The 27,185-nt window shown below is 43.4% G+C and overlaps 1 protein-coding gene across 1 annotated transcript in view; it reads left to right on the top strand.

Annotated features, from left to right (window-relative positions):
* LOC115472878 (cadherin-12-like) overlaps nt 1-27,185 on the top strand; it is a 491,174-nt gene that overhangs the window by 364,034 nt on the left and 99,955 nt on the right. The window contains 2 exon segments of the mRNA XM_030207367.1: nt 2,810-2,946; nt 26,136-26,257. Of these exon segments, the coding sequence (XP_030063227.1) occupies nt 2,810-2,946; nt 26,136-26,257 (259 nt within the window).

The following is a 27,185-nucleotide window of genomic DNA, read 5'->3' as shown; positions in this document are numbered from 1 at the left end:
ATGTGAACTGTTAAATTGCATTGATGAGGGAATTTTCAAAGCTTTATTTCCCAGATAAATACCCATTTATCAATGCAAATCCTTTTTTAATATTGTCCCATAAATGTCTTGCAACTTACCTTTGTTACAACCATAAAAAAAGAATGAAACTGCTTCCATAGAATAAATTCATGTCCTCCTAGTTGTGTGCTATACCATGTATATGTGCAAGCTGTGGCATGTGTGGTGGGAAGCCATGATACCCATGACCAGAATTTATAAGCATGCACTCGTGTATCACCATACTCCTGCCAGTCAGAATGCCGAGATGATAGCATGTCAAATTCTGGCAATATTTTAGAAAATGATCTGCTGACATAGAGCCTTTTCTAAAATATATGCAGGAATTCACCATTTTCATGGGACTGAGCAACCATTTTACAATTGTCAATGTCTAAAACATTTGTGGAGGCAGTGCTGTAGCAAGGGCGGCTGACACCCGGGGTGGGTCGCCGCTGCGCCCCCCCCCCCCGGGTGCAGCACAGCGCCCCCCCTCGGCGCGCACCCTCCCCCCGGAGCGCATTTTTAATTGATTTAAAAGCGAGAGGCGGGCGAGAGGGCCGATCCGCCCCCGAGTCCACGTCGCTGGGAGCTGCGTCGGCTCCATTGGTTCCTTGCTCTCTCTGCCCCGGAACAGGAAGTAACCTGTTCCGGGCAGAGGGAGCAAGGAACCAACGGAGCGGACCCCCCCCCCCCCCCAGCGGCGTGCACCCGGGGCGTACCACCCCCCCTTCCTACGCCACTGTGTGGAGGAAATTGGGAAACCTACATGTCAGCATTTAAGGAAAGGGAAATGGGACTTGATATACCGCCTTTCTGTGTTTTTTTTTTTTTTGCAACTACATTCAAAGCGCTTTACATAGTATATACAGGTACTTATTTGTACCTGGGGCAATGGAGGGTTAAGTGACTTGCCCAGAGTCACGAGGAGCTGCAGTGGGAATTGAACCCAGTTCCCCAGGATCAACGGCTGCTGCACTAACCACTAGCTTACTCCTCCACTCAAAATTTACACATGTAAGTTGGTATTTCAGAACATAGAAATAAGTCGGCATGAAGACATGCATGTGTGCCATTTTGGAAGCCTGCACATCTAAGTATTCCCAATTAAGTATAGAGCCCACAATCATTTAGCACTATCAATTTTAGGGGGACGGATACTAGGGGATTATGGAAGTGGACCTCCCTTAATCTCTCTTGTACAGCATGGCCCAAAACATGCACTTTTACAAAAGCAGAATAATGCCCAGTATTGAATAGCTGGAAATCCCGATGACCATGGTTAGATTAGATTAGATTAATTACTTATAGTCCACCTTTGTACAAGGCAGATTACAAAACCACACACACACACATAATAATAAAAACATGATAGTCAATACAAAACAAAACCCATCCAGTATAAACAAAACTCAAATGGTCATAGATCCAGTCACCTCAGTGCCAAAATACTCCCTGTCTATCATCAGTCCAAGGATATAAGTACATAAGTAATGCCATATTGGGAAAAGACCAAAGGTCCATTGAGCCCAACATCCTGTCCCCGACAGTGGCCAATCCAGGTCAAGGGTACCTGGCAAGCTACCCAAACGTACAAACATTTTATGCAAAAACTAGCTCAAACAAATAATTCTTCAACAGTCTCTCCCCTATGTTTATGGTGATCATAAATGTTCTCCTTCTGAAATGGGGTATATGTATATGTATATCTTGCCTCCTTGCCATATGTACTTATTGCAGATACATATGTATAAATCTTGGTTTTCTAAAATTGAGTTCCAGCATTAATGTACATGTGTAAATGCTGGTATTTATGCATTTAAATTGCAACTAGGACTCCTAAAATAAGGGTCCTATTTGCTTGTAATGTTGGCCCATATATGATATATGTTTATCAAGTTGACTGTAACTCTTGAAGAAGCAAATTATTTGTGAAACATGTTGAATATTTGCTCCCATCCTGGTAAGAGCAGTTTCAAAAGACACTTTCTCTGAATTAAATGCTTTTTACCTTCATGGATCATTTTTTAAAAATTTCTCACCTGCAATGGGAGTGAAATGTATGGGTGTCCCACAAGTTGTGTGGTTTTACCTACTGTACATCCCAGAGGCATGTTGAGTCAGGGAAGAAAAATAACTTGCATATCAATAATCAAAGCAAAGCTGTAAACTTAATTTTACTATAAATATACGTACCGGTGAGAAAAATGTTGTATTCTATTTGCACATATATAGGTAGTTTGATCATTCCCTTTTATAATTACATTTATTTTGACATAATTAAGGGGCCCTTTTACTAAGGTATGCTGGAAAATGGCCTGTGCTGGTATAGGCGCGTGTCTTGGACATGCGAAAATGGACGTGCGGCAAAATAAAAATCAGCACGCGCCCATTTTGGGCCTGAGACCTTACCGCCACCCATTGATTTAGCGGTGAGGTCTCACACGTTCAGGCGGTAATCGTCAGCGCACGTACACTGCTGATTACCGCCCAGTTAGCGCCATGCGGTAGAAAATAGAAATTATTTTTTGCCACGCATTTTGGATGTACATAAAAATTAGAACTACTGCCCAGGGCATGCGGTAGCCTGGCAGTCGTTTTAATTTGGCGCACGTAGGCACCTACGTGTCTTAGTAAAAAGGCCCCTAAGTACATGCTTTGAAACAGACTTTATTCTCAGCACTCACTTGAAATCCTCAGAATCGGGGAAAATTGTTGGTTTGACTATTAGCTAAAATCTTTTGGACTTACTGATACATTTCATATGCAGGTACTGGATTGACTGGAACAACGAAGCCAACAAATATTTTGCAATTGATGCAACTGAAGGAACAATTGCGACCAATGAACTGTTGGACAGAGAAAGTACAGCCCAGTACAATGTGTCAGTTACTGCAAGTAAAGTTAGTAAGTATGTCGTGATTCAGATTATATAGTTAAGAGCTTTTGGAATTGTACTCTTTAAAATCTATTTGTCAAGTAAAATGATTATGCAGGATGTCTAATATATCAATATGTTCAAAGAAAAGCTTTTACAAATGAATTTTTCTGGAATTTAACTAGAACAACAAAAAAATTTGGGTGTGGAATTATATATTCGCTAGAATAAAGCAGTGCCAAAGGATCTACAGCGTGAAAATATTACGGATATCAAGATATTCATAAAAGGAAGGAAAAAGCCTCAAAGAGCTAACTTGATCAAATGCTCTTCACTTCATCATTTGCAAAAAAACCTTCCCAATACTGATATCTGGAATTAATTCATTTCACTTTCTTTTTTTGTTTGTTTGTTTTTAAGATACTTCACAAATTTTTAGTTTCACTGGGTTGTTTGTGATAAAATGTGATCTATTAATTTTTTCAAGTTAAACTGTTTTTAAGATGAATCCTGAACATTTATACATTATTGAACCTCCTTTCTGTTTTTACCAAAGAACAAAGTGCCCTTCTGAAAATAGTCATGTGAGGGTCCTTTTACTAAGGTGCACTGTTTAGCCTGCGCTAAATGATAAGACATCCGCTATATTCCTATGGGTGCCTTATCATTTAGTGCACACTAAGGGCCTTGTTTACTAAGCTGCGCTATAGGCGCACTAGCATTTTTAGTGCATACTAAAAATTAACGCGTGCTAAGACTAGAGACACCCATAGGAATATATGGATGTCTCTAGCATCAGCGCGCTCATTTTTAACACACGCTAAAAATGTTAGCGCACCTTAGTAAGCAGAGCCCTAAATCTGCTAGCGCACCTTAGTAAAAGGACCCCTTGATTCACCATTTATCAGCTGTCCTAGCAGCCAGGTACCTCTGTCTTGGCATGGCCTCCAGTGAATTGGTTCTTTCAGAATTAGAGTCATCCCATAGTGCCAATTTACTGAAAAAGGACTCCATTGTTTGGCAGTGGACACTATTTCATCACATACCTGGACCAAAATAAATGACATAAGAAGCCCAGAATTCTTGGAACAGTAGCCAGTTTGGATGGTCATTCTACTGTGATGTAGAGGACCGTAAGGCACCCAACCTCAGTACAAATGCAGAATGGTACAGGTGAAAATTGAGAAATCTCAGCCCAAAATGTTTTGTTTAACTCAGACTTGCTCACTGTTACATAAGGGGTCCTGTTTTTCCATAGATATTTAATCAGACATTGCACTACCTAATTATAAACTTTTCTAGGAATGGTAATTGCAGCATATTAAAAACTGAATAATGGTTTGGAGCCACAACCATATTTGTTTCTAGCCTCTACCATCAAGTTAGGTAAAAAGTCAATCAGCAACCTATTTATTCCTTTACTGTAGATAATTTTGTGTATTTCTTTCTGTGGTGTTGAGGAGAGAGCGGTGAAACCACACTACCAACTACTTTATGGCTTCCCCATTCCATTTAATAGGGTAGGTGGTTAAATCTATCTTCATTGTATGAATATTAAGATGATGCATTGCAGATTTGGCCAGTTAAATGCTGGGGAACCAAATCCATTGTAATAAAGTCCATGATTTCATCTGCATGAATGGATAGTTTTTGCTTCAGCTATGCAGACTTAACCCCTTGGATCTTGAGATCCTGCCTAATTCAAACACCATTGATTCAATAGCAATATTAAATTAGCTGTGGGGATACCAAAGACCCTCGCTGGGTACCATGATAAAATCTTATCAGCTAAGGGCATTCCCTGTTTACATTTACATATTCCTATGGGGTTGTGTAAAGAGTGCAAACCATCTTAAGAACTTAGCCCAGAAACCAATTCATTCCATAGCCTTAAACAAGTGTGACCACTCTATGTGCTCACATCAAAGGAAAGGGCTACTGTTGGGGGTCTCACTTTTGATTGCAAACAAAGGGGCCCTTTTACTAAGCCACGGTAAAAAGTGGCCTGCGGTAGTGTAGGCGCGTGTATTGGTCGTGCGCCAGGCCAGTTTTTACCACATCTACAAAAAAGGGCTTTAAAAAAATGGGATGGGAAAAGAGCCTGCGGTAAAAAACCAGCGCGCCCCCCCAAAAATGGCATGAACCCTTAACGCCACCCATTGATCTAGCAGTAAAGGCTCACGCGGTACACACGCGGTGACTGGTCGGTGTGCACCAAGTGCAGATTAACGCTGGAACCGGCGCATGTAGGAGGAAATAAATAATTCATCTACACGTTATGGGCGCGTGTCAAATCTGAAGTTACCACCAGAAGGGTATGCTGACCTTGTGGTAGTCTCATTTGGGCGTGTGCTGCACACGCGTACAGCCTAATGCGGCTTAGTAACAGGGCCCCAAAATATCCTGGCATTAATCAATGTCATGTGCCGTGTCATAAAACCTCATCAATCTCTATCATCTATAGGTACTGGGACAGAATTTCAAGGGCAAGTCTATAACTATGCACCTACAGTTAAGTACCACATGCAAAGCATCCCACTTCCATTCTGAATAATTATTATTATTAACATTTGTATAGCGCTACAGTCGCACACAGCGCTGAACACCTGACACAGAGAGACAGTCCCTGCTCGATAGAGCTTACAATCTAAAAATACAGACAGGCAAGACAATTAAGGGCGAGGAAAGTACTGGGTGAGAAGGAACAAGGATAGGGGAATTGAGTAGTGGTTAGGAGCCAAAAGCAGTGGTGAAAAGGTGGGTTTTCAGCATAGATTTGAAAACAGGTAGAGATGGAGCATCCCTATTGTTTATTCCTTCTCCTTTTTTCTTAATGGAGTTCCTCCCCTTTTCCTCACTCTCTGATTGTCTATGTACATATTCTATTATTTTCTCTGTATTTAATGATATTGTAAGTCTCCTAGATGGTTTCCTAAGCTGGCAGATTAGTAAATTGAAATAAACTTGAAACTTGAATTGTCATTTATGCATGCACTTGTCTTAAACACTAATCTATAAGGGTGAGTGTAAGTGGCATCACATGCATTTTCGAGGGGGTAGAGATGGGGGTGGGGCATGGGCAGGACATGAGTGTCTCCTCCACTGACTTTACTTTTTTTGGACTGCTTTGGGTCCTGCTGATCTTTATATCTGCTGTCTAGAATTTTGGAAGATGGAAATGAGGAAATAAAAATTAAGTTTTGGATGTACTCTGTAGAAGTTTTTGTTTACTTTTGCAGTGTGTGTATGGGTGCCTGTGTGCACGTGATAATGTTTGAATAACTGTCTGTACTTATGGCTATGATTTCTGAACTTCTTAGCCAGGATCAGGTGACCCTCAGGGGGAGGAATGCTGGCTTCGGCCTAACCCCTGGTAAGCCTTTTCTTGGTTGAGAGGTGCCCAGCTCTCCCACCGGTTGCCTTCTCAGGTGCCGTGGAGGACTTGCAGCTCATCTGCATATCCTCGGAGCCTTCGCCGGAGTGACTCCCAGGTCCGTTCCGATCCACTCGGGGCCTCTGCTCAAGGTGCACAGTGCTCCTACCAGGTGCTGTGGAGGACTTGCAGCGTTCTGCATATCCTCACAGCTGCATCCGGGGTGACTCCCAAATCCACCCCGACCTTCCCAGGGCCTTCGCCACAGTTACCCAGGGCTTTCGCTCCACCTACCCAGAGCTACCAGGTACTTCTTAGCCAGGATCAGGTGACCCTCAGGGGGAGGAATGCTGGCTTCGGCCTAACCCCTGGTAAGCCTTTTCTTGGTTGAGAGGTGCCCAGCTCTCCCACCGGTTGCCTTCTCAGGTGCCGTGGAGGACTTGCAGCTCATCTGCATATCCTCGGAGCCTTCGCCGGAGTGACTCCCAGGTCCGTTCCGATCCACTCGGGGCCTCTGCTCAAGGTGCACAGTGCTCCTACCAGGTGCTGTGGAGGACTTGCAGCGTTCTGCATATCCTCACAGCTGCATCCGGGGTGACTCCCAAATCCACCCCGGCCTTCCCAGGGCCTTCGCCACAGTTACCCAGGGCTTTCGCTCCACCTACCCAGAGCTACCAGGTACTTCTTAGCCAGGATCAGGTGACCCTCAGGGGGAGGAATGCTGGCTTCGGCCTAACCCCTGGTAAGCCTTTTCTTGGTTGAGAGGTGCCCAGCTCTCCCACCGGTTGCCTTCTCAGGTGCCGTGGAGGACTTGCAGCTCATCTGCATATCCTCGGAGCCTTCGCCGGAGTGACTCCCAGGTCCGTTCCGATCCACTCGGGGCCTCTGCTCAAGGTGCACAGTGCTCCTACCAGGTGCTGTGGAGGACTTGCAGCGTTCTGCATATCCTCACAGCTGCATCCGGGGTGACTCCCAAATCCACCCCGACCTTCCCAGGGCCTTCGCCACAGTTACCCAGGGCTTTCGCTCCACCTACCCAGAGCTACCAGGTACTTCTTAGCCAGGATCAGGTGACCCTCAGGGGGAGGAATGCTGGCTTCGGCCTAACCCCTGGTAAGCCTTTTCTTGGTTGAGAGGTGCCCAGCTCTCCCACCGGTTGCCTTCTCAGGTGCCGTGGAGGACTTGCAGCTCATCTGCATATCCTCGGAGCCTTCACCGGAGTGACTCCCAGGTCCGTTCCGATCCACTCGGGGCCTCTGCTCAAGCTTTCCTTCTAATAAGTTCTGGGAGAAGAGGATATTTCTCTGGTAAGTGAACAAATTTTGCTTGTGCTTTCGGAACTTGAAGATTGGGGTTTAAAGGAGGAACTGTAAGTTAGTGATAGGCTGATATCCTTAATACTTTAGCAAGTTTTAAATTACGGAAAAACTCAAAAAACACTAAGATGGAGTCAGCAGTCCAGCAGCGAGAGGGGTGCTATCCAGTCTTTTGCATTGAGTGTCACATGTATGATTATCTCCCAATTGGTGAGGTGTCATATGTGTGTGCCCGATGCAAAGAGCTCCTAGCTCTCAGAGAACGTGTCCGTTCTCTTGAGGCTAGAGTAGCAGACTTGATGGAGCTGAGGGAGACAGAGAGGTACATAGAGGAGACCTACAGGGATGTTGTAGAGAAGTCCCACCTCCAGTCAGGTAGCCCCTGTGCTACCTTGGAGGAGGGAGGTCTCCTAGAAGGAGAGCATCACCCTAGTGAAGTAGGAAGTACTCCTGTAGCCAGGACCTGCCCACCAGGGGATGTATTATCCTTTCGCACCGAGGATATATCTCCAAATGTTGCCCGGGAGGGAAAGGTTAGGACAGCTGTTGTACTTGGTGATTCGATCATTAGGCATATAGATAGCTGGGTGGCTGGTGGACGTGAGGATCGCCTGGTGACTTGCCTGCCTGGTGCGAAGGTGGCGGACCTCACGCGTCACCTAGATAGGATTTTATATAGTGCTGGGGAGGAGACGGCTGTCTTGGTACATGTGGGTACTAATGACATAGGAAAATGTGGGAGAGAGGTTCTGGAAGCAAAATTTAGGCTCTTAGGTAGAAAGCTGAAATCCAGATCCTCCAGGGTAGCATTTTCTGAAATGCTACCTGTGCCACGCGCAGGGCCCAAGAGACAGGCAGAGCTCCAGAGTCTCAATGCGTGGATGAGACGATGGTGCAGGGAGGAGGGCTTTAGATTTGTTAGGAACTGGGCAACATTCTGGGGAAGGGGGAGCCTATTCCGAAAGGATGGGCTCCATCTTAACCAGAGTGGGACCAGGCTGCTGGCATCGGCGTTTAAGAAGGAGATAGAGCAGTTTTTAAACTAGAAATGGGGGGAAGGCCGACAGTCGCTCAAAAGAGCATGGTTCGGGATAAGGTATCTTTCAAAGATATCACCATAACAGGGAAGATAGAGTATCCTGATAGTGAGGTTGCAAAAGAGATTGTAGTAGATCGGGTATCTTTAAATAACAATAAAAATCAGACAAAAGATTGCCAATTAATACTGTCAAGTACTAAGCATGATGTTACTATGCTGCAGACTGCCAAGATGGAAAAAAGCGTTTTCTCACCTGCTGAGATATTTTTTGGGTGGTGGTTGGGGGGGGGGGGGGGGGGGAGAACACTTGGTGCCCACCCACTTCTTGCCTAGGCCCACCCAAAATCCGTTGTCTGGCTACGCCCCTGCATAGTAGACCTATCCCACCTTTGAAAAGACAATGATATAAATATTACATTGGGCCCTAGATCATCAATATACCTCCTAATGGGAAACTAAAACAATCTGTAGTGTCACAGATTGTTCAGACCTAAGCCCCGCCTGAGTCAGAGGGGCAGGGCTCAGGTCAGGAGGGAGCTAAAATCCCCCGAGCAGTACAAATCAGGGAGGCCCAGGGAAGATGTTAAGGAGGAAAGAGTTCCTTAAGAGAATCATAACCTGTGACCATAGTGTTGACAGACAAGTCAAGGTAGGAGGTTTATATTTTGCAGTATTTACCTAACTTGTGATTGCAGTATTTGGAGTAGAGTCCACATGGAAGGTATACAGATTACAAGTGAAGTATTGAAGTGAGCCTGCTAGGAGCAGTCACTATGAATGCTAGCAGGTGTGAGTTAATGAAGCTGGACTTCAGGATACCTAAGACCAGTGCTTTTTTTGTGCCGGTACAGCATACCGGCACCTTTTATTTTAGGTCTGGCAGCTCCCCGACGGTCTGTTCTGCCCCCTGCAAGTATTTACCAAAATTGCAGCAGTGAACTGGCGAGCAGCGATAGTAAAAGCAGCAAGCAGGCAGGCTCGACTCCGTCCTTCGCTTCCCTGCCCTCTCTGTGCCCCGCCTTCCTCTGATGTCATTTCCTTTCCGCGAGGGCAGGCGGGATGCTGAGAGGGCAGGGAAGCGAAGGACGGAGTCGAGCCTGCCTGCTTGCTGCTTTTACTTGCGCAGCCCGCCAGTTCACCACTGTGACTTCGGTAGAGAGTGGAGTGGAAGTGGGGCATGGGGGAGGGCAGGGAAGAGAGGGGAATCGCTGGACAGGGGAGAGAGGAGAATCACTGGACATGGGAGAGGGGAGGGCAGGGGAGAGAGGAGAATTGCTGGATATGGGGGAGGGCAGGGGAGAGAGGAGAATCGCTGGACATGGGAGAGGGGAGGGCAGGGGAGAGAGGAGAATCGCTGGCCATGGGAGAGGAGAGGGCAGGGGAGAGAGGAGAATCACCGTGTCAGTCTTCTTCTTTCCATTTCTTCTCTCTCATCTTGTCCTCTTCTTTTCTTTTTCTACATCTGGCTGCCACTGATCTTTTTTTATTATTTTTGTTTTATTTAAAATATTTTAAGTAATATAATCACAGCAAAACTAATGTGACATGAGTAATAGGAAAAAAAATAATATTATTAGGGCTGGATGTTAAATGCAATTAACAATATGATTAACGTGTTAATCATTATTTGTGATTAAAAAATGAATCGCATTTAGGGACCCTTTTACAAAGGCGTGGTAGGCTCTTTGTGCATGCAGCATGCTCTAAAATGAGACTACCACCAGGCTAGCGCGCTCCCGCACGGTGGTAATTCCAGATTTGGCGTGCACTCTTACTACTGGAACAAATTATTTTTTTATGAGCCCTTACCGCTAGATCAATGGGTGGCGTTAAGAGCTCAGGTTGTAAATAGGCATCTGCTGGTTTCAGTTTTACCACAGGCTTTTTTCCCCGGCCCATTGAAAAAAAGCCCTTTTTCCCCAGACGCAGTAAAACTGGCCCAGCGCACACCCAAAACATGTGCCCACACTACCACAGGCCACTTTTTGCCACAGCTTAGTAAAAGGACCCCTTAATGATTAACCACCTTTCCTCTCTCCCTCTGCTGCCCACACACCTGGTCTGGCATCTCTTCCTTCCCTCCCAGACCGTTGGCGGCTCTCCTCTCCCCTCCCCTCCCCTCTTAGTTTATACCTTGTTATTTGCAGCGTACTGAGGCATTGCCATGGCCTGCACTGGGCCTTTCCTTCTAACCCGCCCTGCCCTCTTATGACAAATCCAAGACAAATTTTCCAGATAACTTTAACTTCGAGGAATTGAGTACCTGGATGGCTTCCCAAAGGGACTCCAATGTCACCACCTGAGGCTGAGGCAGCTCTACTGCAAAACTCTCTGGAATTTCAACGCCCAGTTGATGTGCCCCTTTGCTCTGAATTCAGGGTGCACAGTCAGATACCCACACCAGGGAAGAAACAGCATTGCAGCCAGATCTGATGCACTCCACAACATTGCTGAGAGTTCCAGGTTGCAGTGGTTCAAGCCTCTATTCCGGGATTAAGGAAAACGCTTCCACAGCTTTTCTAAAAGAATGTTCTAGTGCAGTAGAATGCTGAGGTGTTCCAAGCCCAAACGAAATGCTGAATCTCTAGAGTGAGGACTGGGAATCCCGATAGGAGAACAGCCAGATTTGGAGGGTCTATATGAGCGGCTACCTCCCTCCTCTTTCCCATAACAAGCTGGGGGGGGGGGGGGGTGGTGAGCCACAGAAAAACAGCACATTTACCATAGAAGCCAGGAGCAATTGTTCATGATGTCTTTACTGCTGCCATCTTGACCTCTGCCACTGATCTTTTCATGTTTTTTTTTTGTTCTGTTTTTACTTTTTTCCTCTACATTTATTATCCTTATTCTCCCTTTCTCTCACCCTCTTCTTAGTCTCCTTCTTTTCACCTCTTATCTACCTACTGGCTTTTCCCATCTCCCTCTCATCCCCTGTTCAGCACTCTCATTGTCCCTTCTGTCTCTCTCCTCTCCCAGTCTCCTACCCCCTTTCTTTCACCCACACCCTAGTTCCCAATTTCCATTCTCTGTACTAACCCTCTCAGCCCTCACCTACCCTCCACTGCCTTTCATTCCCTCACCAGCCCTAGCTCCATCGCTATCTCTCCTTCCTTCTCTTGCCTCCAAGCCATTCTTCTATCTGTCTATCTGTCTGTCTGTCTATCTATCTATCTACCCATCTCTTATTACCTCTTTTTCACTATCTTTTTAACCCCATTTCTACCCTCAATCAATCCCTTAAAAGACCCATTGCCTTCCTCTCGTACTCCTCCCCAGTGCCCCCATCCCTTTTCAATGCCTCTCATCCTCTCTTCAGTCCTCCAGTGCATTTACATTATGTCTCTCAACATTTCCTCATATGTCATCCCCTTTCCCTTACCCCCCATTTCACCCCCTTACTCATTCTGACACCCTGAATCCATACCTACCAATTTCCAGGTGCTCATTATGCCCTCATAGTTCCCTCTCTATCTCTCTCATCCATAATTCCTCGCTCTGCCCCCAACACTTTCTCACTCAATCACCAAGTCCTAGGCATCATTTGCTGTTCTCCTCCCCCTCCTCCTCCTCAAGTCCCATCCATCTTCTACTTTGTTCTTTCACCTCCGATTCCCTTGTATCTTCTGCTCTTTCTGGGGTCTCTAAGCTGCGCAGCTGCAGTGCCGCACACCTTCCAGTAAGAATACGCAAAGCTGTCTTGGCCCACCGCGTAATCAGCACACCGTTTTTCCAAGATGGCGCTGTGAATAGACACACCTGTGTTTGCTCCTGGAGGCTGCTGTGTTTGTGAGTTTCTTTCGGTGCCTCTGTAGCCTTGTTAACCATGGGGAAGCAGAGGGGGAAGGTAAAGGAATTTCCCTCGGTTCCTGTGACCTCCTCGACGATGAAACAAACAACCCTGCAATTTCCCAGGCAGCAACCGGGTCCTCAGGGAACTTAGACCCCCACTGTAGCTCTCGGCCCTTCGGAGTCGATTGAGAGTGGAAACGGGGCTTCCTTGAGCCCTGTGGAGCGAATTGCACCTCCCCAGCCTGGAAGAGAGTTGCTGGGTGTTCAAACAGAGACAGACGCCGAAGTGGCTCAGCTGGTCCTGTCTGAGGGTGTGACTGCAGCAACGAAGATAGATTCTCAACTTCAGGAAACATTACTACAACAGGCTTCAAAGGTATTGCCTCAAGCTATTGTTTCCAAGTTAGCTCGGGCTGATAGTCTATCTCAATCTCCTCATGTGGCTAGTGGAGTGATTAGACCAGCAATTGTGACGCTGGAGTCACTATGGGACATGGTTTACAATATCCAAACCTCTATGCAAACTACTTTAAAGCAGAATTCTTCTGATATTGAAGTTCTTTCTGAGGCTGCCCTGCTTCAAGCACAAGTGACTGCACAGCAAACCCAGAAATTGGAACGTGTGGATATCAAAATTCAAGAAATGGGATCTATAGAAACAGCTTTGGTTAAAGACAACAATTTCCTACATAAACGACTTGAATACCTTGAAAATCAGACTAAAAGACTTAACCTTAGGTTTCTTAATTTTCCCAAATCGCCGTTAATTTCTCCTTTGGAGATGGTTAAAAAATATTTGGTGGACATCCTGGGAATGGACAAGGACTCACTCCCTCCCATTACATGGGCTTATTACATCGGGAGTACTGGAGTGGTGATGGTAAACCCCCCGTAATAGGGGAGGGAATGAATCTTACCTCATTTCTAGAAAGCTCATTAGAAATAGTTACTCAGAGGTTAACTCTGCTTACAACTTTCGCGTTGGAGCCTGATAGGAATGCCGTACTACGGCTTTCGTTGAGACACTTAGAAAATCTGTTTTGGGCTCAAAGGTCCGTATCTTTCCAGATCTCTCACGGCCTACACAGATGAGACGAAGGGCCTTTTTGGAACTTCGCCCCAGGGTGGTGGCATTGGGAGCAAATTTTGTTTTGTGATTTCCTTGTTTTTGTAATGTGATGCTTGAGGGTAAACATTTTCAGTTTGAAGATCCAAAACAGTTGAAAGAGTTTATTGATGCAAGAGTTGATGTGAATATAGTAAACCTTCCCTAATTTAGCAGGCTGGGGTCTGAACCAGAGGAAGCATCTATTGATTATTAAGTTTTGTATTTTTTTTTCTTTTTTAATTTCCTTAATCTTGGAATCAAATTTCTTTAACTTGTGGACAAATGGGCTGTAAAGATATATACTTATCATTTTTGTTTCCTAATGTTAAATAATGCCGATTGCATATTCACTTTATGTGGTGATATATTGGAAAATTTAAATAAAAAAAAAAATAATAATAATTAGCACACCAAGACCTGCTCCATCTGCCACTGCTGCTGTTTTCTGAAGCAGGGGAGAACAGAGAGGTAGACGCTGAATGGAAGTGGGGAGGACTAAAGGGCAGAAGCTGGATGGAAGTGGAGAGAGAAAGGAGCAGATGCTGGATGGAAGGAGGAAAGAGAAAGGGTCCAGGTGCTGGATGGAAGGGAGCAGAGAAAGATGGCAGACACTGGATGGAACAGGGGATAAAAAAGTCAGATGCTGGAAGGAAGAGGGAAAAGAGAGGGAAGATGCTGGTTGGAGGAGGAGAGGATTGTGTTAGAGACTGGGAATAAGAGGAAGTGCAATAGGAGAACCAGGGTGAGTGAAAGAGGTGGCAAACTGTAGGTAGATACAGTAACAAGAGAAAAATTGAGGATTGGATAATAAAGAATTAAAGGCCTCTTTTACCAAATCATGCTAGCGATTCTTGTGCAGCAATGTCGATGAACCCATTCAAATTGGCTTTGTCAGCACTGCCGCGCTGGGATTGCTAGCGTGGCATGGTAAAAGAGACCCTAAATCTGGACAGAGACAGAAAATATATTAAAGAAAGCTGAAAGGGAAAGGAGGAGAGAAAATTGACAAATGTACAGGAAAGCAGAAACCAGAGACTGGGAACAACACAGTTGAAAAAAGTAAATGGTCAGACAACAAAGGTAGAAAAACAAATTTTAGTTTAAAAGTAGTGTGGTAGCTGTGTTAATGATGTATGCGTAAAAATTGCTTGCGGCAATGCAAATGTCCTATAATTTTTATCTTACTTTTACATATTATGTTTTGTATCAAGCATGATATATGTTTTTATGATATATGTGTTGTATTTTTGTTTTGTTTTAGACCCCTGAAGAAGGCCTCTTTGGCCGAAACACGGACCGTGTAGGGTCTTAATAAAGGAATTTGGCTTTTTTTATACCTGTGATTTTAGTTTGGTCTTTCTGTACAAAATTTAGGCACACCCGTGTAGGCCACCTGAATCCAGGCCTAAATACCTATGCCTAAGTTAGGTGCAGATCATGTATATTCCATAATAGTGCACATAGATTAGTGTCTATTTCACGTTTAACTTTTAGCACAAGCGTGTACACCTGCCAAAGGCCTCTATAAATGCTCACCCACAGCTGATGGCAGTTAGGTGTGCAAATGCAGATATTCTATAACATTGCGCCTAATTTTTGGGAATATCCCAGACCCGCCCATGCTCCTCCCATGGCCACATGCTATGATATTTAGTCACGTATGTTATAGAATAAGATATAGGACAGATCCACATGTAACTCTCAAATTCTGGCAATTAAATGCTTGCCAGTACTAATAATTGATTCTTACCAAATAATTAGCTAATTAATTTGCACACAGATCAGTGATCCGTGTCTCAAATTGCACACCTAACTTTGGACAACCTATACAGAATCTGGGGGTATGCCATATGCTATTACATAATAGCACTTAGCTGCCTTGCTGGCACTTCTGCATGTAAGTGTTAGTAATCTATACATTTTCACATTCTACTGAGCAAATTTTGAGCACTGAACTTCAAATCTTTTCTGTGTGTATATGAGAAACAGAGTGACATATGATGATATTAGTGGCAGGTTAGTTGCCAGCTGAGGTTGCACTATTGACCATATTTGCTAATTGCTTTCTTATTATAATATTTAATTTGTCACTTATGAAAAAGTTTTAGTATAAACTCTAGTAAGAACGTCCCTGATCTTTATGATTTTTGCTTTTTGGTTTATTTTGTGAACAGTGTCATCATTTCTGTTTTATCTTCTGCACGGCAGACCTGATAGAAAAATAGTATGTGATAAATTAGGAATAGTGCCAAAGAGTTTTGTTCTCTTTAGTCCATTGCCTTCCTAATTTGAAACTTGACATTTGTGCTTCAGTAAACAGAGACTCAATCTATTCTTGCACCATGGTGTGAAGATTGTATACTCTTAGCTCAGCTGTGCTTAGAATTAGCAGCAACTTGTTATTGTATAGCAGCTTTTTTTATTTGTTCCCATCCCTCAAAATGTTTTATGATTTGATGAGCACAAGAAAATAGTTTTTAAGTGGTTTTTGTTTTGTTTTGTCTTTAAGGGCAGTTCAATGTCATGCACACTCTAACTTTCCATTTTCCTAGGCGTGCTACTACAGCATATTGTCAGATAAGTAAATAGAATTTGTTAATGCTGGGTATGATCTTTCCCTTACATCTTACAGAAATATTCCACTTTTGCCTTTTGCAAACATCAGGGAAGAAGCACTTTGACTTTTCAGATTGCAGGCAAGCAGAACAAAACTAACATTCCAACCTATCCTTGCTTAGTTGATGTTAAATGAGACTGGTTTACCAATTCCATTGCATGGTGAGGTCAGTAGCAGGTGTCTGTGGGATCAGCTGTGGCTGCCTCATCCCTGGGGCACAATCCAAATTGTTTTCCCAGACACAGCTGTGACTCAAAGATGCTGTAGAGGTTGGGAAAAAATAACGATGTGCATCTCTTCTCTTCTTTCATACACACAAAAACGTTTAACAGTGTACAATACCAGCAGGTAAACTTTACAAATAGTGGTAAGACTAATTTCTAATGAATAGGATATCCAGTGTTGCATTCCACAGTGCTATACAAAATATGAGAGACACATTATGATGGCAGTATTGTAGTTTTGCTCAAGGGCGAGTCAATCAAATTATTTTAATAAAGTAAAATAAATTACATGAATTTCAAAAGGAGGAGAGACACACTGTTTATAAAATACATGGGTAACATTTTTGTATGCCTATAAAACTGCCTTAATTCTTGAAGTGTATTTCTCTACTTTGGCCAGCAGGTGGTGCATGTTTATGCTTAAAGCTGTTACAGAGAAAAGACCTGCAGTGATGTGGCCAGTTTTTTTTTAAACTTGTTGTTCTGGGCTCAGATTGGCCCAGGAGCTCAATTTCATTTGGAATGTACTGGCTTTTGCCCCAGTCTTAGTCAGGGAGAAGAAAGAGACAGATCTCTTTGCTGAGGGCCTCTGATCAGTTATATGTGATAATCTGTGAGCAGCATATTTCCTGATCTCCTCAGGTAATTTTTAGAAAGTAAACAAATTAGATAGTTTTATAATTGACCAATATTTTAGTTACCTGTTATTGTTTTCTGATTGCACATTTTCTGTTCACTGTTCAAGTTATGACAATAAATCTGTTTAGTTTGCTGTCTGGACCGATAAAGAATCCTGGTGGTTTGTGTGTTGGGTCTGTGGGTGCTTTCTGGGAACTATGAGACCATTGGGAGTATAGCCCCAGTAACTTAGAAATCACCAAGGATAATTTGAGAGCAGGAGACTTGCCCAGAGGTGGTTGTGACCCAGTCGGTGGGAGGAGGGTGCTAGTGTAGAGCACATGCGGTAGGTGCAGGCGGACCTGAGTTGTGCTGGCGATACACTCTCTAAGTGGCTATGGGGTTACCCCAGGCGGGTGGCCAGGCATTTCCCTGAAGTTAGTGCCTGAGAGCACACAAAGGCCCATACTTTAGAAACTCTAGTCACATTTTGGATATCTGAAAACCATCGTTTAGACATCCCCATTGCATGGGTGGCTAAATCTTGATTTTATAAAGCCAGAATGTGGGCGTCTGAAACTGCAATACATCCATATGACAAAGGGGATGGGGGAAGGGATGTTCATGTTCAAAAAGATTGACTTCCCGTGTTTGGACCTGGTACTTGGCATATCCAGTTCACAGAAAGGTGCTCTGATTAAGCAGTTCTCCACTGGAGAGGGAGTAAGGGAAGTCAAAATAGATATTTTGGTGTCCCTTGAGTGCTTACAGTTAAAAAAATAAAATTAAATTAAAAGGGCTGCAATGGGATTTGAACTGGTGCCCTCTGGTTCTCTGTGTGATACACTAGCCACTTTGGCTGCTCCACCACATGAATCGCTGTGTGACCATTTTATAATATGGATGATCCTATGTTGCTACAAAGATGGCCATGTGCCTTGTTTTGCTCCATTCATAATTTGTAAAATGGATGGTCATGCTGGATTTAGCCAGCACTTGGATGTCCATTTCTCACGTGTTTTAGAGCAGAATGTATATCGGCAGATCCTGTTCTAAAATACATGAGAAATGGCATATGTGGCATGCTGACTTGAACGACATTACTGTACACCGCCTTGAGTGAACTCCTTCAAAAAGGTGGTAAATAAAGCCTAATAAATATAAATAAATAAATTATTCTGAGTTAGATATCTTTTCTAAAATCTGCCTTGAAACTGCTACATGTATGTTGTGTATGTATGACATTGACTCCTCCACATTTTATTTGGGACAGTACTAGAGTTTGAACTAAGTTTCTGAATAATTCTTTAAAGAGGTCTGTTTCTTTTCAACTGCCAAAAAGGTTTAAAGACTTTCGTTACCAATGCTGATGCTTGAGGCTCAAAAGAAAGGTGTTAATCAAGTATTATACCCAGGATTTTCATATTCAGTTCTAATGGATATTTGCATTTGTGTATGGTGAATTATTTAGTAAGGAATGAATGGGACTGGTAAGACTAGAAATGTAGTTTTTTTCCCTGTTTAATTTTAGTTTTAATGCTGATGCCCTTGATCCTATTAGGTCCAAACCTGATTTAATGCTGCTCAAAATTTAATGTCATTATTAAATGGTAAGTAAACGGTCACATCAGTGTAAATGAAAGTGCAAAAGCCACTTTCTTCTAGACTCCATCCCAGTGGTGCTATAATGATGTTAAAGAGGATAGGAGATAGAGGAGAATCTTGAGGTACTCCACATATAGGAGACCATAGCGGGGAGATGGAACCTGCAAATTTCACTTGGTAAGATTTCAACTTGAGGAAGTCCTTGGGCCATTAAAGCACTTTTCCACCAGTTCTCATGGTGTCTAGAATGTTTAGTAGACTATCATGTACCATATTGAATACATTAGACATGTCAAATTGTAAAACGAGTATTTTTGCTGCTCCGCTTATGTCCTTCCTAAAGTTTGATATTAGAGTTGTTGGGTTATCATGCCCTCCTTTAAGTTGACAATCAGTGGAATGGAAGCCACTGGTCTATAATTGGACACATTTTTATTTCCAGATGGGTTTTTAGGAATTGGAATGTGAGACCTCATGTGGTGATATGGGATATCCCTGTGAATAACTCAGCCAGACAAGAGATATAAACATGATAATAAATGTTTTATTCACCTGAGTTCAGGGACCTGTTGCTTTACAGGCCAGGATCATCAACTGCAACAGTTTCTCTTATTTAGTAACAGTCTGGACTAGGCCTTTGGCTAGCAGGCCAAGCAGTCTGTGGCTGGTGGAGCTGCCCCACCTCAAACACAGCCGGTAAGTTCTCAGGACTTCTGAGACTCAGGTTTGGTCTCAGCCAGACCTTAGTAATGCTTGCAGGTCTTAACAAGAAACAAAGTTGGCTTACTTCAGCCAGGTCACAGCAAGTAAACACATTCAGTAAAGGCATAGACTTAGGCTTCAGTTCTTCCTTCCCTGGGCCTTCTCAACCTTAGCCTGGCCCTGTCTTTTAGACTCCCAGGTATTGACTCCGCCCCTCCTGGCTCACTTCCTCCCGGAGCGGGATCAGTACTCTTAAGGTGGCCCAGGCTAGTTAGAGAGGGACTTTTCTTAAGGTTGAAAGGCAGTGTTCTATAAACCCCATCACAGGGAGTCAATATTACCCTTTGATGGAGGAAAGAAGCCATAAGTAAATAAGGGCCCCTTTTTACAAACCCCAACGCAGGCTTACCACTTACTAAAAAGGAAGTACCGCAGGGCTACCACAGCAGCCCGGTGGTAGTTCCTACCCCCAGCGCGTCGTCATATCCGGTGCTACATAAATATATTTTTGTAGCATTGGTGTGTACCTGGCAGTAATCGAGCAGTGCCTTGTGCTGCCCGGTTACCGCTGCATTAGTGCGGGAGCTCTTCCACCTCAATGGGTAGTGGTAAGGGCTCCCCTCCCCCCCCCCCCCCCCCCCGAAATGGCCGTACAGCCATTTCTTTAAAAAAAGAAAGACCTACCTTTTACCCACTGTGGTAAAAAGAGGGCCTCGACGTTTCAAAAACACATGCTGACGCCAGTGCAGGTCCCCTTTTGCTGCAGCTTAGTAAAAAAGGCCCTAAGTAAGGTAAGTTTAATCTTAGGCACTGTATGAAGGAATCGGGGCAGATTTTAGAATATATTGGGCATGAATCCAGGATCCAATGCGAGGAGGAATATTTGAGAAGGAGGGATTTGGTTTTCTGAAGAGTTGGTATAGAAAAGTCAGACCATATTCTTTCTGCTGCAGAGGACAAATCAGTAGGTTCTTCTAAAAATTTGTCAAACTCCCTCGTCACTTGGATTACATTTTTTGTAAGCTTACAATTTTTTTGCTCAAAGTATGTAATTGAAATGTTAGTATGCCTAAGGGAAAATTATATACCAGTCATATCATCTTTAGAGAGAAGTATCAATCAAAAATAATTTGGAAACACAACTCAGAATTCCATGACAATGGAAAAAAGTGTGCTCGTATTTCTCATGCAAGTAATGTCATAATTCATTAAGGTGTTTATTTTAGAAGCATTAATTGATGTTCATAAACTGGCACTTAGACATCCATACTGCATGGACATCAAAATCCTGCTTTTACAAAGCCAAGGTCTGAACACCCAAAAACTTAAGTACATAAGCATCGTCATGCTGGGACAGACCAAGGGTCCATCAAGCCCAGCACCCTGTCACCGACAGCGGCCAAAAGAACAAGCAATTTGTCCTGCCCATCCTAGAAATACTGTATTATTTCCTCGTCCATTCAATAACATTCTATGGCTTTTTCCTCCAGGAAGCCGTCCAACCCTTTTTTGAAGTCCGCTAAGTTAACCGCCTTAACCACCTTTTCCGGCAGCGAATTCCAGAGTTTAACTACGCTTTGAGTGAAGAAAAATTTCCTCCGATTCATTTTAAATTTACCACACTGCAGCTTCATCACATGCCCTCTTGTCCTAGTATTTTTGGAAAGCGTAAACAGGCACTCCACATTGACCCGTTCTGTTCCACTCATTATCTTATAGACCATGGAGCGATACAATGGCAGAATAATATCCTTATTTTTGTTTTCAATCCTTTTCCTAATGATATCCAACATTCTATTTGCTTTCCTAGCCGCAGCAGCACATTGAGCAGAAGTTTTCAACGTATCATCTACAATGACACCTAGATCCCTTTCTCGGTCCGTGACTCCCAACGCTGGACCTTGCATGACGTAGTTATAGTTTGGGTTCCTCTTTCCCACATCATGGGCCACATGCATCACTTTGCACTTGTTCACATTAAACGTCACCTGCTATTTAGACGCCCAGTCTCCCAGTCTCGTAAGGTCCTCTTGTAGTTTTTCACAATCTTCCCGTGATTTGACTACTTTGAATAACTTTGTGTCATCGGCAAATTTGATTACCTCACTGGTTACCCCCATCTCTAGGTCATTTATGAATATGTTAAAAAGCAGAGGTCCCAGCACCGATCCCTGAGGGACCCCACTAACTACCCTTCTCCATTGCGAATATTGACCTTTTAATCCTACTCTGTTTCCTATCTTTCAACCAGTTTTTAATCTACAGTAAGACACTACTTCCGATACCAGGTCCCTCTAATTTCCTATGTAGTCTTTCATGAGGGACCTTATGAAACGCCTTCTGAAAATCTAGATACACTATCAACCGGCTCACCTTTGTCCACATGTTTGTTTACCCCTTCAAAGACGTGCAGCAGATTGGTGAGGCAAGACTTCCCTTCACTAAATCCATGTTGACTTTGTCCCATTAGTCCATGCTTTTGAATGTGCTCTGTAATTTTGTTGTTGATTATAATCTCTACCATTTTGTCCGGCACCGACGTCAGACTCACCGGTCTATAATTTCCCCGGTCTCCTCTGGAGCCTTTTTAAAATATCGGCGTTACATTGGCCACCCTCCAATCTTCCGGTACCACGCTTGATTTTAAGGAATAATTACAAATCAATAACAGTAGCTCTGCCAGCTCATTTTTTAGTTCTATCAGTACCCTAGGGTGAATACCATCCGGTCCAGGAGATTTGCTACTCTTCTGTTTGCAGAACTGCTCCATTAATAAGCATATATTCAAAGCACTTAGCCTTCCAAAGTTCCATAGGTTTCTATGGAACTTTGGAAGGCTAAGTGCTTTGAAAATATGCCTCTAAGTCTTCCAGATTTACAGATATTTCAATAAGTTTTTCTGACTCTTCAGCTTCGAATACCCTGTCCGGCACCGGTATCCCACCCAAATCTTCCTCAGTGAAGACCGAAGCAAATAACTCATTCAGTTTTCTGCTATTTCTTTGTCTTCCTTGATCGCCCCTTTTACACCCTTGTCATCCAGTGGGCCAACTGATTCCTTTGCTGGTTTCCTGCTTTTAATGTATCTAAAAAAAATTTTACTATCAGTTTTCACCTCTAACGCTATCTTTCTTTCAAAATCCCTCTTTGCCTTTCTTATCAGCACTTTGCATCTGACTTGACATTCCTTCTGCCGCTTCTTATTTTCCTCATTCGGTTCCTCCTTCCATTTTCTGAAGGATTCCTTTTTAGCTCCAATAGCCTCCTTTACCTCACTTTTTAACCACGCCGGCTGTCGTTTGGTTTTCCATCCTCCTTTTCTGATACGTGGAATATGTTCGGCCTGGGCCTCCAGGACGGTGTTTTTGAACAGCATCCATGCCTGTTGTAGGTTTCTTACCCTCTCACTCCTCTAAGTTTTTTTTTTTTAACCGTTCTTCTCATTTTATCATAGCTTCCTTTTTTAAAGTTAAACGCTAACATATTTGACTTCCTATGCTTACCTTTTTGAAAGCAAATTTCAAAGGCGATCATGTTATGATCACTGTTGTCAAGCAGCCCCCGGACCGCTACCTCCCATACCAGATCATGCGCTCCACAAATGACTAAGTCTAGAATTTTTCCTTCTGTCATCAGCTCCTGTACCAGCTGCTCCATAAAGCTGTCCTTTATTTCTTCAAGGAAGTTTACCACCCTAGCGTGCCCTGATGTTACATTAACCCAGTCTATATGAGGGTAATTAAAATCACTATAAATTTGCAGAATAAGTAGAATATATTATCAGAAAATTTCCAACAATTCTACCATGTAAACAACGTGTTTGTGGGTAACTGTGGCAGGCAATAATGAAAAAAAGTGGAGAAAAAAAGACCTCAGAGATATTGGCAACACCTTGTTTTTAAAGGACATGCCTTTTGTGTAGTGAGGGCACCACTTTAATTATAAGTCTTCAAAAAAAAAAAAACTCCACCATATCAAATTCACAATAACTCTGCCACTGTACCCTTACAAGCACCTATAGAAGAGACTATGCTGAATTAAACGTCATTACTTATCTTGGATGACAATTGTTCCGCGGACTTTTACAGTATCCAACCCTACTTATGTTATTCTTCAAAGTCCCAACAGGGAAACCCTGTTTCGCTAAAATATAGCTGCTTCAGGGGAAAATTTCTTGATTTAAGCCCATCCAAGTAGTTAGAACATCTCATAGTCTCCGTTTCACCCTGGTACAAAAAATGGCGGCGGTGGTCCTCCCCACCAAGGTTTCAGATCCTCCTCCTACCCCCACTTGGGACCTGATTTCTCCTCCCACCCCATCCCCTCACCAGATCGAAATCCCCTTCCGACACCCATGTGTCCTGATACCATTCTGACCCGCTAATAGACAAAAAATAAAGTAAGCAAATCAAATCAATTAATGTGCACAGGAAGGAGGAGAGGAGGGTATGTGGAGGCGAGTGGTTACAAGTGGTTACGAGTCAAAAGCAATGTTAAAGAGGTGGGCTTTCAGTCTAGATTTAAAGGTGGCCAAGGATGGGGCAAGGCGTAGGGGCTCAGGAAGTTTATTCCAGGTGTAGGGTGCAGCGAGACAGAAGGCGCGAAGTCTGGAGTTGGAGTTGATCACCAGAACATCCCAAGTTAAATCAAAAACAAACATATCGCCACCATGGAAAGCAGATTGCGGAGTACCTCAAGGATCACCACTCTCACCAATACTCTTCAATATAATGATGACCCCCTGGCCAAATCCCTATCCAACGAAAACCTTCACCTGTTTATCTATGCAGATGATGTCACAATTTACATCCCTTTCAAACACAATCTAATAGAAATCACCGATGAAATCAAGCGCGGTTTGGATATCATGGACTCATGGGCAAATTCATTTCAATTGAAACTGAACACTGAAAAAACATACTGCCTCATCCTCTCATCCCAACACAATAATTATAAACCCACAGCTTTAAACACTCCCCAGATCACACCCTCTCTATCTCAGATAGTCTCAAAATACTAGGCGTTACAATTGATCGCAATCTTACACTTGAGAGCCAAGTAAACTCCACTTTAAAGAAAATGTTTCATTCAATGTGGAAACCTAAATGTATTGTAACCAGGTACCTCTCTTGTGCAGCCAAGGATAGAACAATCTCCTCCAGCCACAGGCTCCCGGTACAATGAAAAAATAGATGTCCACCGGTAACTTCAATCTTAAGGACTTTTATTCCATGCAGGTTTCTAGTACACAGTTCCAACAGCAGCATAGCACATACCCGGATTCAATACAGGCTTACAGGCTTCAGTCTGGGCTCTTTAGTTCACAATAAACAGTAATTCAATTCCCAAGACAAACAGTTCTTTCAGTTCATAAATCACAGTTCAGTCACCAAGCAACAGTTTCTACCTTCTATCCTCTTTACCTTCAGGAGAGTTCAATACTTTTGGGACTTCCTCTCACCCAAGGAATTTCAGCCTGCTTCAGTACTTTAGGGACCTCCCTGCCCAAGGGTTTTCAGCTTGCAAATACTTTAGGGACCTCCCTGCCCAAGGGTTTTCAGCCTGCAACTGCTTCTCTCCTTCTGCTTCTCTCTCCTGAACTGAACTCCCGGGACTCCTTCCCACCTGCCTAATCAATCCCTGGCTTCAGCTACCACAACCAATCATTCTCCTTCCATTAGCTTCCTCACACCCAAACCAGCTGAGTTAAGCATTAGACTAATGAGACCAATGATGAGCTCCTGCACACAGGGTTTCCTAACTCTCTTTCCACCTAGTGGCAGCCACTCTACACAACCTGCCAGCTTACACCCATGTCTTCCCTGATTGCAGCTAGGAGTCCAGTCTGGGTTCTTCATCTCCCCCTCTGGCTCCTTGCCTGCAATGCCTTCTGGGACTTGTATTTCAGACTGAAACTGCCTTAACCCAACTATCCTGGATGTCACTTTCTCACAGTATAAAACCTTTCTTTCCGAGGGAAATATTCCGCAATCTGATACAATCAATGGTAATGAGCCACGCAGATTACTGCAATGGAATATATGTGGGATGTAAAGAACAACTCACAAAGAAACTCCAGACAGGCCAAAACAAAGCAGCCTGGCTGATATTCATTAAAACACGTTTCGAAAGTGTCAAACCCCTTCGAGAAGAACTGCATTGGCTCCCAATCAAGAAACGTATCACTTTCAAAATCTGCACCTTGGTCCACAAGATTATCTACAGTGAAGTCCCAGGATATATGGTCGACCTGATCGATCTCCCAACCAAAAACAGAACCAGAGCATCACGTACCTACTTGAATCTCTACTACCCAAACTGCAAAGGACTCAGATACAAATTAACCTATGCATCCAACTTCTCCTACATAGGCACACAATTGTGGAATGCACTGCCAAAGACTGTGAAAACAATCTACGACCATCTAAACTTCAGGAGCTCATTAAAGACCTTCTTATTCAGAAAAGCATTTCCCGCCGACCTAATTTAGATGCCTCAACTCTGCAACACAACAAAACCATAGATTGTATTGGACATTATATATTCCTTCCTATCTTCAATCCCTATGTACCTGAATATACCAATCTTACCAGACTTGGCGATCACCTTTACAGTATTATGTAAGCCACATTGAGCCTGCAAATAGGTGGGAAAATGTGGGGTACAAATGTAACAAATAAATAAATAAATTACCATGTGTTACTAGTGTCAGAAGCTTCCATATCACCCTTGTCTTAAATGTGATACTGGAAGAATTTTTGTGAGTTGAATTATGGCAGAAGTTATCAAATAACTTATTTTTACATTTCTTTGTGTTTTTTTGTTAGGTAATCCTGAACTAAACAGCACAGTTCAAGTCATCGTTAGTGTTTTGGATGTCAACGAGTTTCCTCCTGAAGTCTCCATACCACATGAGACACATGTATGTGAAAATGCCAAAGCAGGACAGGTATATCATTAACAAACACTTTTATATTGGCTCAGTTTGAAATGCGTACATTATTGGATTTGGTGCTCCAAGCAGATTTTTTTGCAGGGCAGTTTTTAGAATCAGTTGTATATATAACAGTGGCAGGTAAATATAATACTCCTGAAGCTGTCGATTTTCAGTGGCACTATACAGATAATATTCCACTAAATCAACATAACCAACTCAATACATTTATAAGAATGGTGCAAAACTTATAATAGTGGAAGGAAAAAGCCTCAGAAGATGTAGTGCTCAATATTTTCTATCAAACGCAAAAAGAAAAATCCTTTAATCTTAACACATATGGACTTTCAAATAGTCCATTAAAAAATGATATTATATCCAAAATGCTACCAGAAGCATATGTTGTTGAAAAAAGAAAAAACAAAACAAAAAAATCTGAAATAAAAGGTAGATGTTTAGCCAAACGTGGTCGTCAGTGCCATTTCTGGGCAATGGGATTGATTATCCCGATTTAGCAACCGGCTGTCTCTTATCCAGTTATGTGCTATATCAGGGACATAGCCAGACCTTGAGGTGGGAGGGGGCTAGAGCCCAAGGTGGGGGGCCCTCTGCTGCCTCGATGCTCCCCTCCGCAGCCCACTGCTGCCCACTGCTACCACAAAATACCTTGGCTGGCTAGGGTCCCCAACTGTCACGTCTGTGGCCGTGACCACCTTCAGATTTACCTCATTTCTGGGGCCAGCAGCTCTGCTGGCTTCTGTCTGTCTTTGTGTTAGTCTTGTCTCTGGCTCTGTGTGCTGATTACTTCACTAGACCTCACCTGTGTGTGCTATGCCTCTCTGGGGAGCCAGCATCTAAGATGGCTGCCACCGGCTCTGTGCCAGCTTCCAAGATGGCTCCTGCCTGTCTTTCCTGTGGGCTCACTTCCTATGTGTGTCAAGCC

The sequence above is a fragment of the Microcaecilia unicolor genome, chromosome 1 (assembly GCF_901765095.1).
Source record: "Microcaecilia unicolor chromosome 1, aMicUni1.1, whole genome shotgun sequence".
Classification (NCBI taxonomy): Eukaryota; Metazoa; Chordata; class Amphibia; order Gymnophiona; family Siphonopidae; genus Microcaecilia; species Microcaecilia unicolor.
This window is presented reverse-complemented; position numbering and strand designations above follow the sequence as displayed.